Genomic DNA, 18,791 nt, shown 5'->3' with positions numbered 1-18,791 from the left:
CACATCTGGCTCCTCCCATCTTGCTGCTTCTGGGTCCCTGGGGCTGAAGAGACTACCCAGAATTAGTGCAGTCATCAAGAAGTCTACCCCTCAGGGATACAAGGCTTCTCTATAACTAGAAGACAAATGGGAAAAGTTCCGGTTGTCAACAGGAAAGAAGAACAAACCAACCATTGGATCTTTGACAAAAATAGTGCTTATGGAAATAAGCACGATATAATAATATATAATGAGCAGTCAAGTTCCAGTTTGATTTTGCTAAGTGTAGTCCCCTGGCTTACCATCTTGGAAAAGCTACGATGACCCAGTTATGTCTTCATTCTTTTTTTTTTAAATTTATTTATTTAATTTATTTATTTTTGGCTGCATTGGGTCTTCATTCTGTGTGTGGGCTTTCTCTAGTTGTGGCGAGAGGGGGCTACTCTTCCTTGTGGTGCGCGGGCTTCTCACTGCAGTGGCTTCTCTTGTTGCGGAGCACAGACTCTAGGCGCACGGGCTTCAGTAGTTGTAGCATGTGGGCTCAGTAGTTGTGGCTTGTGGGCTCTAGAGCGCAGGCTCAGTAGTTGTGGCGCACGGGCTTAGTTGCTCTGCAGCATGTGGGGTCTTCCCAGACCAGGGCTTGAACCCGTGTTCCTGCCAATCCCCTGCATTGGCAGGCGGATTCTTAACCACTGTGCCACCAGGGAAGCCCTATGTCTTCATTCTTAAGTCTACCAATAATGGCTTGTTGGTAATTCCATTTATTATCACCACAATTTCCAATACAGCATGTTGCTTTATTTGATTGATTGATTGATTATCTATCCCCTTGTATCTCTATACCCAACTCCTCCTTCTCTACCTTCCCATACACAACCATTTACGTGAAATATATATACAAAATATTAACTAAATATTAACTAAATACAATATGTATTGCTGTTTTATGTGCATGTATTTGAATGTACGTAAATGGTAATATACATCTCATTGTTTCTGTGCTGTATCTCAGCCTATTTTAAGGATCTCATTCATGCTGCTTTGTGTACATTGAATCCATTGCTTTTTATTGCTGCCTGATACCCCACTGAACACCCAGATTGTTCCCAGCTCTCTAACACCACAGAATTATGCAATAACCATTATGGACTTGTGTGAGAAATTCTTGGAGAAATAGACCCAGGGATGGATATTGCTGAGAAAGAGCATGTGTGTATACATAACCAGCTAATCAGTGCCCGGCTGATCTCTACGATGAGGGCACCAGTCTGAGGGGTGGATTCAGGAGCAGAAGACCCTGTGTGACTCATGGCTACTCTACTTGTTAGCTGTGTGACCCAAGAAAGCTACATAACATCTCTTAGCCCCATTTTCTCATTTATAAAGCGTGAACAATTTACAGTGCCTAGCTCATAAAGTTACTGTGAGAATTAAAGGAAATAATACTAAAGTGCTTACACAGTAAGTGGTATGTGGTCATCATTTTCTTCCCACCCAGTAAGAGATTTCTGACTTTCCAGGAGACCCTGAATTGTCACACTGGAAGGTCAGTAAAGCCCATCCTCCTAACTGCACCGAGGAAGAATGGAGAGATCAAGTTTCATGCCCGAGGAGGTTGCATGTTATCAGAGGAGGGATCTGAATGCAGCTTTCCGGGTCCCCAGGCCAGTGCTCCTTCCCCTGTACCAGAATGTCCACGGTGGTGCTGGGATTCCACTCAGGCAAAAATGAGTAATAACTAGAAAACGAAACCTGCCCTGCGTTGGCATCTGCTCACACCTGGTCCTCTATGGAACTGATGTACTTCCACTCAGTATGTCACAAGCTCCTGGGAATTTTTTCCAGTTGTGGTGATGGATTTGTACTCACTTCCTCTCACACACTGTCTGAGAGCCACACTGATCTGCAGCCCTGAAGCCTGGAGAAGGTGCCTGCATCACGTGGCGTCAGCCCATTCTCAAGCCCAGCAAAACCAGTGTTGTTCCTTGATAATTTTGTAAGGGAGGGAAAAGCCATGGAGGTGCACCACTAAGACAGTCCTTCTAGAAGGAACCAGCTATCTGTCTGGAAGGAGTGCAGTTGGCTGACAGCCTCCAGCTGCAGTGCTTTCAAGCATCTGTCTCAGCTCTGGATCCCAGTCAACAATCATACAAAAATCCCTAGCCGATGACTGAGCACAGCGGAAGAACCAGGACCTGGCCATTTCTTCACCGTGTGGGATGCCTATGACGGGCAACCTTTGCCCCAGAGCTCTCCATGGGGTTGGCCAAGACTTCATCAGGTTTGCAGCCCGGTCTGAGGCTCTCCTTGTCCAATCCTGCTTCCTCACCCTGTTACCTTTCTCAGGTTTTACCCTCCAGTAAAGAAAATACTACACATATTCACACAGTTGTCCTCATTACCATGTGAAACTCTGACTCTAGGAACTGCATTGCTGGGCTCTTCAATGATGCCTGATGCATGAACTCATGGCTTTTGAACTGTGCACTGAGGCAAAGGCAGCATCTTCATCAACCAAGAACCACAGGGATATTTAAAACAACTGCAAGTACTAGCCTATGTTGCCTATTGTGTAATGTAATCCAATGTTTGCCAGATAGTAAACGTTTATTCTACACAAGCTCATTCTGCTTGGATGAGTTTCCTTTGTTGTTCTATCAATATATTAAATTTTTTAATATATGTCTTTGCTGGGAATGAAGAAACTGAAGATCAAAGAAGATGTCAGTGTGTCAACGTAAATCACTTTAATGTAACCTTCAGGTTTTGTTTAAAGTGCCAAAAATGTAACGTATTATCACAAACTCATTTCACATAATTCTTAATCTATAAACATAAATGGAAATAGGTTTTAAGCAATGGGCCTTAACCAGAGGCGATCTGGCCTCCCAAGGGACGTCTGGCAATATCTGGAGACGTTTTTGGTTACCACAGCCAGGCAGGGGTTGGGAGCTGCTACGGGTTTCTAGTGGAGAGGACAGGAATGCTGCTAAATGTCCTACAATGCACAAGTCAGCCCCCATAACAAAGAATTATATGGCCCAATATGTTGAGAAACCTTGGTTTAAAATTACAGAAAAAGTGTTCAATGTCCTGATTGTTTTTTTGAAAGCTAAATATTCTTCCCATAATCGCACAGTGATTTTCTTCTTCGTTGTACTAAACAATGTCTCCCTATTTCCTTAGAAAAAGTAATCTGGAACGCTGAATAAAATAAATGGCTAGAGGTCACTTGTCCCTTATACAAGGAAGTGGTGTTTTCAAGCATATTATCCAAATATCTTATGAGAGAGAAATGCAGGAAATACATTAGAGATCACCCGAGCTCTATAACTGTCACCAAATTCTTAGAGTTCTTCCATTCATTCATATTCCTTCTGTTACCTTGGTGAAATTTTTCAGGTTGGAGCATACTCTACTTTTGAGCATTCACTGACCATCTTATTAGTCAATGTATAACACACATCGTTTGATCTTTTTAACATATTAAGTTCACTTGAAATATCCTGGTCATATTAGGTAAAGCCCAGTATTTAGGACAGCACCTATTTCTATTAACGTATATAGCTATGTGGTTAGAAAACAAACAAACAAACAAAAAAAACTGCACGTTTAGAATAACAAATTTAAACTGGCCATTTGAAAGCCAATAACATAGTATTAAGTTTAGACAGTACCAGTACATAAATTAATGCCTTAATTTTCTCATGGGGAAAGAATTTGTAAAAAAAGAAAAAAAAAAACCCTAATTTGGGGCTTTATTTGACGGTCAAAGTGCGCCCCCTTCCGAACAGAAAAGAGAAATAACGTTGATTTCCATTTAAAGTCACAGGGCTCTTAAATTGCATTACACTACAAGCATCTCTTTCTAGCTCATCTAAAAAGCTGAGTGTAAATCCTGCATTTTATTTGACTCAAAAAAATGTGAGGATGAATTGTGGCTTGCACATTAGAAAGGCTCCATTGTGAAAGATCACCCAGAAAACCTCTAAACGATAATAGCAGTACGAAAATGACAACTACCATTTATTCTAAACATAACAACTCAGCTTTAACAAGTTATATATATTTTTCTATCCAGTCTCCTCGCTTTAATGATACGTGAGTCTGTAACAGGAAGAGTCAATTATCCTTTCAGACAGTGGTCACAAACAATCCTAGAAATCTAAGTTCTCAGAAGTGACGGTAAATTGCCAGCAGACAAAAAATAATTTGAATTAATTAAACGGGGATCAAGGAGTCTAAGAGTAAGAAAAGTTCTTCACCTCTCAATGTTACCCTCCTGATCCAGAACCTCGTTGTTCATAAATATCCTCTTACTTTGCAGATGCCAAGATGCTGGTCGGAATAGTGCCCACCCCAGGACATCATTCACCTAAAGCATATCTTTGCAGCTCCACTAAATGCCTGTCAAACCTTGCCGGGTGCACTTGTGTGTGTGTGTCTGTCTGTCTGTCTGAGTGTGTTAGTGCGTGGATGTGTAAGCGTCAGCGCCCGCGCGCGCCTTGGTCTCGGCCGCCCTAACGCTGAGCAGCGGCCGGAGGCTCCGGGAAGCAGGTGCCGCGGGACAGGGGCTCTTACCTGGGCTCTGGCGAGGAGGCAGCCGCCGAGCAGCAGCCACCCCCACAGGTGGGGCCCGGCCATACCCGAGGCAGCCCGCGCGAGGAACAGACACTCTCTTCCCGAAGCCCGGGGAAAGCTTCACACTCGCAACTTGGCCGGCGCGAGGCAAACTTGTGGCCGGGAGCGCGGCGCAGCTGGGGTGTCGGGCTCGAGGCCACTGGTCGAGGATTCCCCGGGGCCAAGCTGTCCGTGCCCCGTGCGTTTCGGTCTCCGTCCTGCCGCGCGGAGGCTCGCGTCTCGGTTGCTACTTCCGGGGAGAGCTGCTCAAGTCCCGGCCTTGACTCGCGGCCCCAGCGCCCAGTGGATCCGTGCGCGCCCCGAGTGGCTGCAGGAGCGGCGGGAAGGCGCTCGCGCTCCTCTTTCGAGTCTCTCTGTCCCGCAGCCCGGGGGATCCGAGGGCGACAGATCCAGAGCGCTGCTGCCGCCACCTCCAACTCACATCGTCTCTTCCTCCCTCCACTCTGTCCCAGGTTCCAACGCCCTGTCTCTAGGGGCGCCCTGGGTCGTCGGGAGTGTCCGAAAGTTCCCTCCTATCCAGACGCGCGCTGACCTCCAGCCACCGAGACCTGGGCAGTGTGGTTAAAGGTTTCCGAGGCCAGGCGCATTCTCCATCCAGGGCTCTGGGCTCAGCAGTCTCTACAGCGCTAAAGTTCTCTGGTTGCCTTTCTCCTAACCACTGTAATAATACTGTGCGTGCGTGTGTGCGTCTGTGTGTGAGTGAAAGAGAGAGAGAGAGATTCTGCTCCAGCAGAAATCTCTGGGTCGAAAAATTTTTGGATCCATGCATTTAAAAAAAGACAACTATTTAATATTCTTTAACAGTTTTGTGTGTGTGAACACCTTCGTTTGACACAAAGTTTTTTTCTTTATTTTTCTTGCAGGCGTAATCATCAAGATGCCAGAGACCTTGCGTCACAGACATTGAGTTGAAGAATATACAGTCTCCGAGGATCTGATACAGTTGGGAAGGAATGAGTCCCACAGATGAAACACAAAAATTCCCTCACCTCCTCTTCACAATGAGGATCTGACATTTGTCACCACTGGCTTTCATTTGAGTGCCAAAGTGAAAACTGGGTTTGTTTTTAAAACAGGTAACTAATGACTGGCCAGGTCTAAAACACTAGAAATAGATGACTTTCATTTCTAATTCTATTTGCCTGAAATAGTTCACTCCTATCTCTATTTTTATTGTTTATAGTACAGATATTTGTTATAAACGATTTCATGTGCTCTTTGAAAATAGCAAGATCTAAATCAGGGGTCCTCAACCCCGGGGCTGCGGACCGATAGCGGTCAGCGGCCTGTTAGGAACCTGGCGGCACAGCAGGAGGTGAGCAGCCGGTGAGTGATGGAAGCTTCATCTGCCACTCCCCATAGCTCACATTATATGCATTTTCTTTCATTTCAGTAGTGCTTTAAACAGCAAGTAGAAATAAATGTATCTTCTCCATTCACTTTTTTTGGAAACTCAAGGGAAAAGATATATTTTAAAATTCTTAGTCACATTTTTTATTATAATACATATTCGAAGAGAAAATTTTGCAAATGCATAAAGTCACAAGGAGGAAAATAAAATCCAACCAAATTTCTTTACCTAATCTTTTGTCTACTCATAATTATTTTGAATTAAGATTGGCCTTGTACTGTACATACCATTTTTTTAAATAGATCTTTACTGGAGTATAATTGCTTCACAATACTGTGTTAGTTTCTGTTGCACAACAAAGCGAATCAGCCATATGCATACACATGTCCCCACATCCCCTCCCTCTTGAGCCTCCCTCCCATCCTCCCTATCCCACCCCTCTAGGTGGTCACAAAGCACCGAGCTGATCTCCCCGTGCTATGGGGCTGCTTCCCACTAGCTATCTGTTTTACCTCTGGTAGTGTATATGTGTCGATGCCACTCTCTCACTTCGTCCCAGCTTACCCTTTCCCCTCCCTGTGTCCACAAATCCATTCTCTATGTCTGCGTCTTAATTCCTGGCCTGCCTCTAGGTTCTTCAGAACCATTTTTTTTTTTTAGATTCCATATATATGTGTTAGCATACAGTATTTGTTTTTCTCTTTCTGACTTACTTCACTCTGTATGACAGACTCTAGGTCCATCCACCTCACTACAAACAACTCAATTTCATTTCTTTTTATGGCTGAGTAATATTCCATTGTATATATGTGCCACATCTTCTTTATCCATTCATCTGTCGATGGACATTTAGGTTGGTTCCATGTCCTGGCTATTGTAAACAGTGCTGCAGTTTTACTTCTTATTTTCCAATTTGTATTCCTTTTATTTCTTTTTCTTCTCTGATTGCTATGGCTAGGACTTCCAAAACTATGTTGAATAAGAGTGGGTGGAGTGGACATCCTTGTCTTGTTCCTGATCTTAGTGGAAATGCTTTCAATTTTTTACCATTGAATATGATGCTTGCTGTGGGTTTGTCATATATGACCTTTATTATGTTGCAGTAGGTTCCCTCTATGCCCATTTTCTGGAGAGTTTTTATCATAAATGGGTGTTGAATTTTGTCAAAAGCTTTTCTGCATCTATTGAGATGATCATATGGTTTTTATTCTTCAATTTGTTAGTATGGTGTACCACATTGATTGATTTGCGTATATTGAAGAATCCTTGCATCTCTGGGATAAATCCCACTTGATCATGGTGTATGATCCTTTTAATGTGTTGTTGGATTCTGATTGCTAGTATTTTGTTGAGGATTTTTGCATCTATATTCATCAGTGATATTGGTCTGTAATTTTCTTTTTCTGTGATATCTTTTTCTGGTTTTGGTATCAGGGTGATGGTGGCTTCATAGGATGAATTTGGGAGTGTTTCTCCCTCTGCAATTTTTTGGAAGAGTTTGAGAAGTATGGGTGTTAGCTCTTCTCTAAATGTTTGATAGAATTCACCTGTGAAGCCATCTGGTCCTGGACTTTTGTTTGTTGGAAGATTTTTAATTATGGTTTCAATTTCATTACTTGTGATAGGTCTGTTTATATTTTCTAATTCTTCCTGGTTCAGTCTTGGATACCGTTCCAAGAATTTGCCCATTTCTTCATGGTTGTCCATTTTATTGGTATATAGTTGTTTGTAGTAGTCTCTTATAATCCTTTGTATTTCTGCAGTGTCAGTTGTGATTTCTCCTTTTCCATTTCTAATTTTATTGATTTGAGTCCTCTCCCTTTTTTTCCTGATGAGTCTGGCTAAGGGTTTATCAATTTTGTTTATCTTTTGAAAGAACCAGCTTTTAGTTTTATTGATCTTTGCTATTGTTTTCTTCATTTCTATTTCATTTATTTCTGCTCTGATCTTTATGATTTCTTTCCTTCTACTGACTTTGGGTTTTCTTTGTTCTTCTTTCTCTAGTTGTTTTAAGTGTAGGGTTAGATTGCTTATTTGAGATTTTTCTTGTTTCTTGAGGTGAGATTGAATTGCTATAAACTTCCCTCTTAGAACTGATTTTGCTGCATCCCATAGGTTATGGCTCATCATGTTTTCATTGTCATTTTTTTCTATGTATTTTTTTTAATTTCTTCTTTGATTTCTTCAGTGATCTCTTGGCTAAAATTTTCCGAGCCTTGATTTGTGACCCAAGATGTGATCTATCCTGGAGAATGTTCCATGTGCACTTGAGAAGAAACTGTATTCTGCCATTTTTGGGTGAAATGTTCTATAAATATCAATTAAATCTATCTGGTCTATTGTGCCATTTAAAACTTGTGCTTCCTTACTTATTTTCTGTTTGGATGATCTGTCCGTGGTGTAAGTGGGGTGTTAAAGTCCCCTACTATTATTGTGTTACTGTCGATTTCTCCTTTCATGGTTGTTAGAATTTCCTTACGTATTGAGGTGCTCCTCTTTTGGGTGCATAAACATTTATAATTGTTGCATCTTCTTCTTGGATTGATACTTTGATTATTATGTAGTGTTCCTCCTTATCTCTTGTAACAGTCTTTATGTTAAAGTCTATTTTATCTGATATGAGTATTGCTACTCCAGCTTTCTTTTGATTTCCATTTTCATGGAATATCTTTTTCCATCCCTTCACTTTCGGTCTGTATGTGTCCCTAGGTCTGAAGTGGGTCTCTTGTACATGGCATATATATGGGTCTTGTTTTTGTATCCATTCAGCCAGTCTGTGTCTTTTGGTTGGGGCATTTAATCCATTTACATTTAAGGTTATTATCGATATGTATAGTCCTATTACCATTTTCTTAATTGTTTTGAGTTTGTTTTTGTGGGTCTTTTTCATCTCTTGTGTTTCCCGCCTAGAGAAGTTGCTTTAGCATTTGTTGTAAAGCTGGTTTGGTGGTGCTGAATTCTCTTAGCTTTTGCTTGTCTGAATAGCTTTTGACTTCTCCATCAAATCTGAATGAGATCCTTGCTAGGTAGAGTAATCTTGACTGTAGGTTTTTTCTCTTTCATCACTTTAAGTATATCCCGCCATTCCCTTTGGCCTGCAGAGTTTCAGCTGAAAAATCAGCTGATAACCTCATGGGGATTCCTTTGTATGTTATTTTTTGGTATTCCCTTGCTTCTTTTAATATTTTGTCTTTGAATTTAATTTTTGTTAGTTTGATTAATATGTATCTTGGTGTGTTTTTCCTAGGGTTTATCCTGTATGGGACTCTCTGTGCTTCCTGGACTTGGGTGACTATTTCCTGTCCCATGTTAGGGATTCAACTATAATCTCTTCAAATATTTTCTTAGACCCTTTCTTTTTCTCTTCTTCCTGTGGGACCCCTATAATTTGAATGTTGGTGCATTTAATGTTGTCCCAGAGGTCTCTGAGATTGTCTTCAATTCTTTTCATCCTTTATTCTGCTCCTCGGCAGTTATTTCCACCATTTTGTCTTTCAGCTCACTTATTCGTTCTTCTGCCTCAGTTATTCTGTTATTGATTCCTTCTAGTGTATTTTTCATTTCAGTTATTGTGTTGTTCATCTCTGTTTGTTTGTTCTTTAGTTCTTCTAGATCTTTGTTCAACATTTCTTGTATTTTCTCAATCCGTGCCTCCATTCTATTTCCGAGATTCTGGATCGTCTTTACTATCATTACTCTGAATTCTTTTTCAGGTATATTGCCTATTTCCTCTTCATTTATTTGGTCTTGTGGGTTACCTTACTCCTTCATCTGTGACATATTTTTTTCCCCATCTCATTTTATTTATTTATTTATTTTATGAGTGGGATTGTCTTCCTGCCTTACTGGTTGTTTGGCTTGAGGCTTCCAACACTGGAGTTTGTAGGCTGTTGGGTAGAGTTGGGTCTTGGTGCTGAGATTAGGAACTCCATGAGGCCTCACTCCAATGAATATTCCCTGGGGTCTGAGGTTCTCTGTCTAAGGCTCCAGTGGTTCAGACTCAGAGCTCCCACCGCAGGAGCTTCAGCCCGACCCCCAGCTCATGAACCAAGATCCTGCAGCTGCGTGGGGCTGCCAAAAAAAAAAAAAGAGAGAGAACAATAACAAAGTAAAAAATAAAATTAGACTAGGAAACTAACAGATGTGTTAGAAAGAATATAAAAATAAATATATAGATGAATCAACAAATGGAAGGTACATCAGTACCACAATAGTAAAAAAGAGGAGGAGGGAAAAGGAAAAAAAAAAGGTGGGGGTGGAAAGGCCTTGGCTGTGGAGGGCAGGGCCTAAGCAAGGGCGAGGTTTGGGTGGTGGGCAGGGCCTATGCTTAGGACCCACAGGGCTGGAAAATGTCCCAGGGGATTGGGGGGGGGCGGTTAGGCTCAAGGAACAGAAGGGACCCAGGCATGCCCCCCACCCCTGGTCTCGGAGGGTAGGGGACCTCACCTGGGAGCCCAGCAGGCTTCCTGGGCTCGAGTGGGCAGGGCAAATGCCCTCCTCTCCTCTCCTGCTCCTCCCAGAGGGCCCCTCCCACCTGCCTCTCCTGATCTCCCCGGCCTCCCTCCTATACCCCCAGGACCAATATGGCCAGTGAGGAGAGGTGGCCTTGGAGGGCAGGGGACCAGCCTGGGAGCTCAGCAGGCTCCCCGTGCTGGAGTGGGCAGGGCAAACACCCTCCCTCCTCTCCAGCTTTTCCCAGAGAGTCCCTCTCGCCTGCCTCTCCTGATCTCCCCAGCCTCAGGGGCGCCAATCCTGTCTGGCCTCCACTTCTCCTCCCCTCTCTGTCCCCCCACATCCTTCCTGTTCACTTTGGGGTTCCTCCCATCTCCTTGGGCGTCAGAGTCCCCCACCAGTGGCCAGCAGGCACCCTAGTTGTGGGGAGATGCTAACTCCGCATCTTTCCACACCGCCATCTTGACTCCCTATACATAACATTTTTTAAAGGATGAAAAACAGACTCAGTAAGAATGTTCAGTTGGGTGGGTTTTATTATTTAATTTTCTATACTTTCTATGTATTATATGATAAAACATTCTGGAAACAAAAAGTTATTAAATATTCTAGAAACAAAAAATCCACTGGGCTGACTATCCTTGAACATGTATTTTTATGTAAATCATTGAATATTGTCTTAAATTTTTAAATCAAAAATTTTGTAAAAAGATATGCTCAAATTTAAGGCTTATTGTAGATATTTATAAACTGAACTTGTTTATAGTCATTGTGAAGCATTTCCTTACTCTCTTGCTTTCACTGGTATCCTTGTTTTAGAATCTTGTCCATTATGGAAAGATGACATGTCCTTATTTTTTTTTATAAATTTATTTATTTATTTATTTATTTTTGGCTATGTTGGGTCTTTGTTGCTGCACGCAGGCTTTCTCTAGTTGCAGTGAGTGGGGGCTGCTCTTTGTTGCGGTGTGCGGTCTTCTCATTTTTGTGGCTTCTCTTGTTGCGGAGCACAGGCTCTAGGTGCGTGGGCTTCAGTAGTTGTGGCACACAGGCTCAGTAGTTGTGGCTCGCGGGTGCTACAGCGCAGGCTCAGTAGTTGTGGCGCATGGACTTAGCTGCTCCACAGCATGTGAGATCTCCCCGACCAGGGCTCAAACCCATGTCCCCTGCATTGGTAGGCGGATTCTTAACCACTGCGCCACCAGGGAATTCCCGACATGTCCTTATTGTTTTAATTTCACTTTTTAGTTTATTAATAAGGTTGACTATTGCATACATTTATTGGCCAATTGTGTCACTTCTTTTCAAAACTTATTCTTGCCTCTTGAGGGAAGAATGAAGTGGCACACAGCTTGAAGGCAGAAAGCCTGGGTTTGAATTCTATCTCTGCCACTTCCTAGCTGTGTAACCCTGGGGAAATTACATAATGTCCTTCCTTTTTCTTAATCTCCTCAATCGTAAAATGGAGAAAATAAGAGTACCTCCCTCAAAAGTTTGTTGGAAAAGTTAAGTGAGTTAACAAACATAAGCACTAAGAACATATCTGGTTCAGCGGAAATGCTCAATAAATGTTAGCTATTGTGATTAGTATTGTTTTATTTACTATTACTATTTTTTTTTTTTTTTTGTCCAACAACACTTAATATCTCAGTCAGTTGGTTATGATACTGACTCTCTGTCCTGCTCTGTATATTACCACTTTTTTTTTTAAACTAATTAATTTTTTTTGGCTGTGTTGGGTCTTCGTTTCTGTGAGAGGGCTTTCTCTAGTTGCGGCAAGCGGGGACCACTCTTCATCGCAGTGCGTGGTCCTCTCACTATCGTGGCCTCTCTTGTTGCGGAGCACAGGCTCCAGACACGCAGGCTCAGTAATTGTGGCTCACGGGCCCAGTTGCTCCGCGGCATGTGGGATCTTCCCAGACCAGGGCTCGAACCCGTGTACCCTGCATTGGCAGGCAGACTCTCAACCACTGCGCCACCAGGGAAGCCCCACTATTACTATTATTAATGATTTTAGTCTTGTGACCATAGTGTGTGAATGGGCAAAGGACTGTGGTGAGTTTGAGTGATTCTTATTTATGTAGAAAAGTACTATCTCTATTTAGAATATTAAGTCTTTTTCTGTTATAAATACTAAAATGTCTTTTCAGTTTTGTTTCTGGCTTAATTTAAAACGTCTTAATCAGTGCAGAAGTTTTTTTTTTTAACTTTTATGGATCTAAATCTATCAATCTTTTATAGTTTCTTTCTTAGTTTTTAAGCCAAGAAAGAAATTGCACTTTAAAAATTAGAACATCTTTTCATCAGATCTTTTCCTAACTGTTTTTTTACTGTTTCGTAATTTCACATTTAACATTTTAAAGTATTGACTTTTTAAAAATGGTGATTTAACCATTTTCCCAAGTACGTAACCAGTTAACACAGCATCATTTATTAAAGAATCCATCCGTTTAATGAGGAAGATATTTTGAAGAAAGGTGGAGAATGAACTTTGCTGATGGCTCTAAAATCACAACTTCGGCTCCACATAAGGCCGCTATGCTAGAAGACGTTTAGAGATTATAGCAAGGTTTGATAGAGCATCTGTCCATTTTATCCAGGGCGGAATCCCATTCATCAAATCCAGATGTCAAAAGCCCCTACCAAACAGTTGGCAATGTTTCTTCTGAGTATCTGACTGTTAGATTTGGAGAGCTGTAAGAAATTAGCCCTCTGAAGGCCCAGTCTTGAAGGCTTTCTGGCTGGAACTCAGGAAGCAGGCAGATAGCAGCAGGAAAAAGCCTGGCCATTTAAACACAGTTATTGGTCAGTTACCCCAGAAGAGAAAATGTGCTCCACAAGGAAAGGGCTTCTGTCTGGACCCCAGAATGATGTTCAGTGGCTCATATGCAAGTGGTTTCCTGTGTGTTTCATCTGGGAAGGTTGTTCTTAGTAATAACCACTCGCCTTACAATGTTTGTGTGAGAATTAAACAAGATAATGACAACGTCAAAGAAAGTTTTACCAGTTGCACAGAATTACATAAATGATAGTAAGTTTGGTATTTACAGAATACTTTCATGTACACTATCACACTCAACTTGTAATTGTTAATATGCAAAGCCTATTATAAAATACTTAGTAATTAATTGGTAGCTTAAGAGAAAATAATGAAAAGGAAACAACAGCAAATCTTAAAATTTTCCTACTGAGAATTAAAGAAAACAATTAATTAATTCAGAACCCACCTTAGTCAAGATAAAGCCACAGAAAATTAAGAATTTGAACACTTATGTGCCTGGCACCTTTCCACTTCCTCTCTCTTTTCTTTTAATTTTTTAAAATTTTATTGAAGTATAGTTGATTTACAATGTTGTGTTAATTTCTGCTGTACAGCAAAGTGACTCAGTTATATATATATATTATTTTTCATATTCTTTTCCATTATGGTTTATCACAGGATATTGAATATAGTTCCCTGTGCTGTACAGTGAGACCTTGTTGTTTATCTGTCCTATATATAATAGTCTGCATCTGCTAATCTGAAGCTCCCAGTCCTTCCCTCCCCAACCCCCTCCCCCTTGGCAACCACCAGTCTGTTCTCTATACCTGTGAGTCTGTTTTTGCTTCGTAGATATGTTGATTTATGTCATATTTTAGATTCCCCAGATAAGAGATCAGAATGGCCATCATTAAAAAGTCTACAAATAACAAATGCTGGAGAGAGTGTGGAGAAAAGAGAACCCTCTTACACTGTTGGTGGGAATGTAAATTTGTGCAGCCACTATGGAAAAATAGTATGGATTTTTCTCAAAAAACTAAGAATAGAGTTGCCATATGATACAGCAATCCTACTGCTGCGTATATATCCAGACAAAACCCTAATTTGAAAAGATATATGCACCCCTATGTTCATAGCAGCACTATTTACAATAGCCAAGACATAGAAACAACCTACATGTCCATTGACAGATGAGTGGATAAAGAAGATATGGTACATATATATAATGGAATATTACTCAGCCATCAAAAAGAATGAAATAATGCCCTTTGCAGCAACATGTGTGGACCTAGAGATGATCATACTAAGCAAAGTAAGTCAGAAAGAGACAGGCAAATACCACTTCTTCTCTGTTAAATCTACATTTGTCCTGGCTTGTTAAATACCCAATATTTTTCTTTCATTTCTTGAATAATTAGATGAGAATGTCTTTCCCAATAGCTAACTAACGGCTCAACTCAACCTTCCCTCCAAGACTTCTGCCCTCTGTTCCCTCTTTGTATTCTCTATCTATAGAGGTTTTAAAACTTGTCCCCAAAATTCTCTGAAACTCTTCCCTTCTTGGGGGAAGTGGGAGATGGTCTCTGTCTCCTCCCCTTGATTCTGTGACTGCTCAACCTATAAAATACAGTGGAAGTAAACCCTAGCTTTAAGAAACTGGCAGCTTCCACTTCTAAGGACTCAATTTCACTCTTGGAATTTAGCCTCCATCCTCTGTGGAAGTCCAAGAAGCCCACAGAGAAACTCACATGCAGACAACTAAGGATCTTAGCTCTCAACCTTAACTGATATTCCAGGCAACAGCCAATGCCAAGGCAGCCATATGAGTGAGCCATGTCAGAAATGGATCCTCTAGCCCAAGTTGAGCTTCCTCAGCTAATGCTGTGGGGAGTAGAGATGAGCCCTGCCCAAGTTACAGATTTCTGAGCTAATGAATGGTTATAGTTACTTTAAGTCATTACGTTTTGGGTTGGCAGGTTATGCTGTAGTCATAACCGAACACTACCATGCCATCTAACTGCTACTCCTGTGGCCTCATGAGCTCACCTACCAACGTTTATATGGAAGGCAAAAGACCCAGAATAGCCTACACAATATTGAAGGAGGAAAAAAGCTCGAGGACTGATGCTATCTTACTTTAAAACTTACTAAAAAGCTATAGTAATCAAGACAGTGTAGTAATGGTGAAAGAACAGACAAATATTTCAGTGGAACAGAATAGAGAGCCCAGAAACAGACCCACATAAATCCAGTCAACTGATCTTTGACAAAGGAGTAAAGGCAATACAATAGAGCAGAGACAGTGTCTTCAACAAATGATGCTGAAACAATGAGACATCCACACGCAGAAAAAAAATGAATCTAGACACACGCTTTACACCCTTTAGAAAAATTAACTCAAAATGGATTACAGGCCTAAATGTAAAATGCAAAACTATAGAACTCCTAGAAGTTAACATAGGAGAAAACCTGATGACCTTGGGTATGGTGATATCTTTTTAGATACAACACCAAACATCCATGAAAGAAATAATGGATAAGCTGGACTTTATTAAAATTTTAAAACTCTGCTCTGCAAAAGACAATATCAAGAGAATTAGAAGAGGGAAAAAATATTTCAAAAGACACATTTGATGAAGGACTGTTATCCAAAATATACAAAGAAGTCTTAAAACTCAGCAATAAAGAACAAACAACCCAATTTAAAAATGGGCCAAAGACCTTGACAGTTACCTCACAATGGCAAATAAGTATATGAGAAGATGCCCCACAGCATCATTAAGGAAATGCAAATTAAAGGAACAGTGAGATGCCACTACATACCTCTAGAATGGCCAAAATCTGGAACACAGAATTGAAGCCATGCATGTGTGGGGGTAGGAGGTATAAGAGAAATCTCCATACCTTTTTCTCCAGTTTGTTGTATACCTAAAACTACTCTTTAAAAAATTAAATCTTGAAAAAAATTTTATCTAGCTGATGGCATAGGATATGAGAATAATTTGGTTTCATCGTTAGTTCACTCATGACCAGGATTCAATCCTGACCAACTGTTGACTGGACAGGTGACCTCCTCTGTCCTTTTAACTCTATTTTTGTCTTTCCAAAATCTACTGGCTTTCTCAGAGTTGACTTATTCTTCTGCCCAGAATTTCTAAGAACTATGATTCTTCTCTAGAAATGACACAGAATACTAGAATTTGAAAATTTCAAACTTTCAACTTTTTCCCAATACTTAAATTGCCCCTACAAATCTAAAGCGATATTTCCTCAATAAAAATAATTCAAGTGATGAAAATCTTACTAATTCAGTAGGTAGTGAGATTTACATGGAAAACAACTGATTGGACTAGCCAATACCATAGATTAAATGGCTACAGCTGGCTGACTATAACAATAACTCATATTTTATAGTGTTGTATAAAATTTTTACAAACTTTACAAATTCCCTTCAAAAATGCATACCTTGCAAAATATTTGTGTCAGCAAAATATCCTGGTCCTTCAAACAAGCAAATAGTTAGGTAAACGAAGGCGCCCATTTTAATGATGGTACCCATTTAGATGAGGAAACTGCAACTCGAAAGAAGCTAAGTGACTTGCAGAAGAATACACAGCAGGAAGTAGGAACTTAAGCTTTGGTCTTCTGTTTTCACATTTATCACTTTTCCTACTATCCTATCCTACCTTTATACGACGCACCATTTAGCATTCGTATAGAACTTCACAGATCTATTAAGTGCCTTCTCCTTCATTTTCTCATTTCTCCCACAAAGATAATTTCTTAGTCGAATCACATTTTTAAAGATATTCTTCTTAAACTACAGGATTAGTCACATCTCAGACAGTATGACATATCTCTGACTGATTTATTTTGAGTCTTTCAACACAGGGAGCCATATGCTCCCAAGAATGTATCAAATAACACTATAAAGAGAAATTTAACCTAGATAAGCAAAGGAATGATCCTTTAACTTGGGGATGGATTAGGAAAGAACATTGAAATTTTCAAACTAGTTATTCCTCTATTTCTTAAAAAAAAAAAAGGTGCAAGAACCCTTGAAAAAGATAATTTGGCTAAGGCTTTTAAGACTTATGGAGCATAACAGTTTGTTAGCAGTTTATACTCAGTACTTTCTAGACACAGAAGCTCACTGTAAGAAGTAAATGTTGATAAAAACAAAGAAGGAGAACATATTGTTTGTGTCCTAAAGAATTTATATGACAAAGCGAAGTATCAACATAGACAAAATAAGGTATTATAAAAGTAGCTACAGGCTGCGGAGTGAGGGAATGATCACTCTGGGGCTGAGGTTAATTTAAAGGTTCTAGGAGGTGGGAAGATATGCAAAGCTCCTCAGGTGATATGACGGAGGGAGAAGGTGTTTTATGTGTTTTGTGTGGCATGAGCTTACCAAGAAGCTGGATGTATTACAAATTATATATTATAATTTTCTAATCTGTATAAGAAACCACGAAGAAAACTGCCTTGTTGGTAAGAATGGGAAGGTGAGAAGCAGCAGGGGCTGGGAGTCCCTCCTTCCGGGCTAAGATATGGAACGTGGAATGGCATGGCAGCGAGTCATACACCACTGGAAAGTTGAGATATGAAAATGTCTTTATAGGAAAAGCATTCTGTTCGCTCCGTGTAGAGCAGTGAGGAGGAGCCAGGGTATTGTGTAAGAGGTCCACGTGCAATAATAACACACCAAGCATTGTGTTAGGTACTAGAGCTTCAGACAGGACAGTCTCGTCCTGTCTCTGATGTGATCCCAAGAGAGAGCAGCGGACGCAGTGGAAGCCCACGACACCCTGTGTGGGTGAGAGAAGATTTCTAGGGGAAACGTGGGAACTGAGTGTGAAGAGCGGCTACGTGGGAGTCAACACAGGGGAGGGACGCTGAAGAGGACATTCAAGGCGGGGAGCAAAGTCTGCGCAAAGGGAAGGAGATCGGGGAGAGCGTGATGGAACATCAGTGTGAGAAGGAAGGGGAGGTGCAGCTGCAAGTCCTGAGGATGACAATGACAAGCAGGAAAACACAGAAGAAAGGGCAGAGCTGAGAGAAAACTTGAAAGCAAATATTAACAGGACTTGGTCACCGACTGGCACGGGAAGATAAAAGGGATGATGAGGTTTTAGAAAGTCCCACGTTTTGCAGGTCTTGGGGACGAAAAGAATGGGAATAGTGTTGACTGTAATGGAAAGGCAGGAAGGGTACTGTTTTGAGAGGGAAGAGAAGCTAATCTTGACTTTCCTCGTATTAAATTTCAGGGAATATTAGAACATAGAGGTGGCAGGTGGGGAAGAATTTGGGGATTGAAGAGAATGTGAAATTGGAGAGTGGGGCTAAGATGAGCGCTAGAGCCAGATTTAGGAATCGTACAGATACAGGTGGAAGCCGAGACCACCTGTGCAGGAATTACTTGAAGAAACTCAAAGTAATGAGAATATAAATTATTTTCTCATAGAACTTGTACACACACATCTAATATATAGAGTATAGCATTATCCTGTTGTATGCCTCCTTCAGACGTTTGGAGTATAATTAACAAATGAGCAGGAAGTTGGTAAACTAGCTCTACTGACCCTCACGTATCAATATCCAGTT

At 41.0% G+C, this 18,791-nt stretch overlaps 2 protein-coding genes across 2 annotated transcripts in view; one reads left to right on the top strand and one right to left on the bottom strand.

Moving 5' to 3' along the window:
- PTH2R (parathyroid hormone 2 receptor) overlaps positions 1–4,734 on the bottom strand; it is a 105,462-nt gene extending 100,728 nt beyond the window's left edge. Inside the window, exon 1 of the mRNA XM_082467161.1 lies at positions 4,561–4,734. Coding sequence (XP_082323287.1) covers positions 4,561–4,623 — 63 coding nt within the window. The 5' untranslated portion in view covers positions 4,624–4,734. The remainder of the gene's footprint in view (positions 1–4,560) is intronic.
- LOC309663405 (gamma-crystallin B-like) overlaps positions 1–18,791 on the top strand; it is a 309,600-nt gene that overhangs the window by 100,784 nt on the left and 190,025 nt on the right. The gene's annotated exons all lie outside the window — the stretch shown is intronic.

The sequence above is a fragment of the Balaenoptera physalus genome (assembly GCF_965194825.1).
Source record: "Balaenoptera physalus genome assembly, chromosome: 6".
Taxonomy (NCBI): domain Eukaryota; kingdom Metazoa; phylum Chordata; class Mammalia; order Artiodactyla; family Balaenopteridae; genus Balaenoptera; species Balaenoptera physalus.
This window is presented reverse-complemented; position numbering and strand designations above follow the sequence as displayed.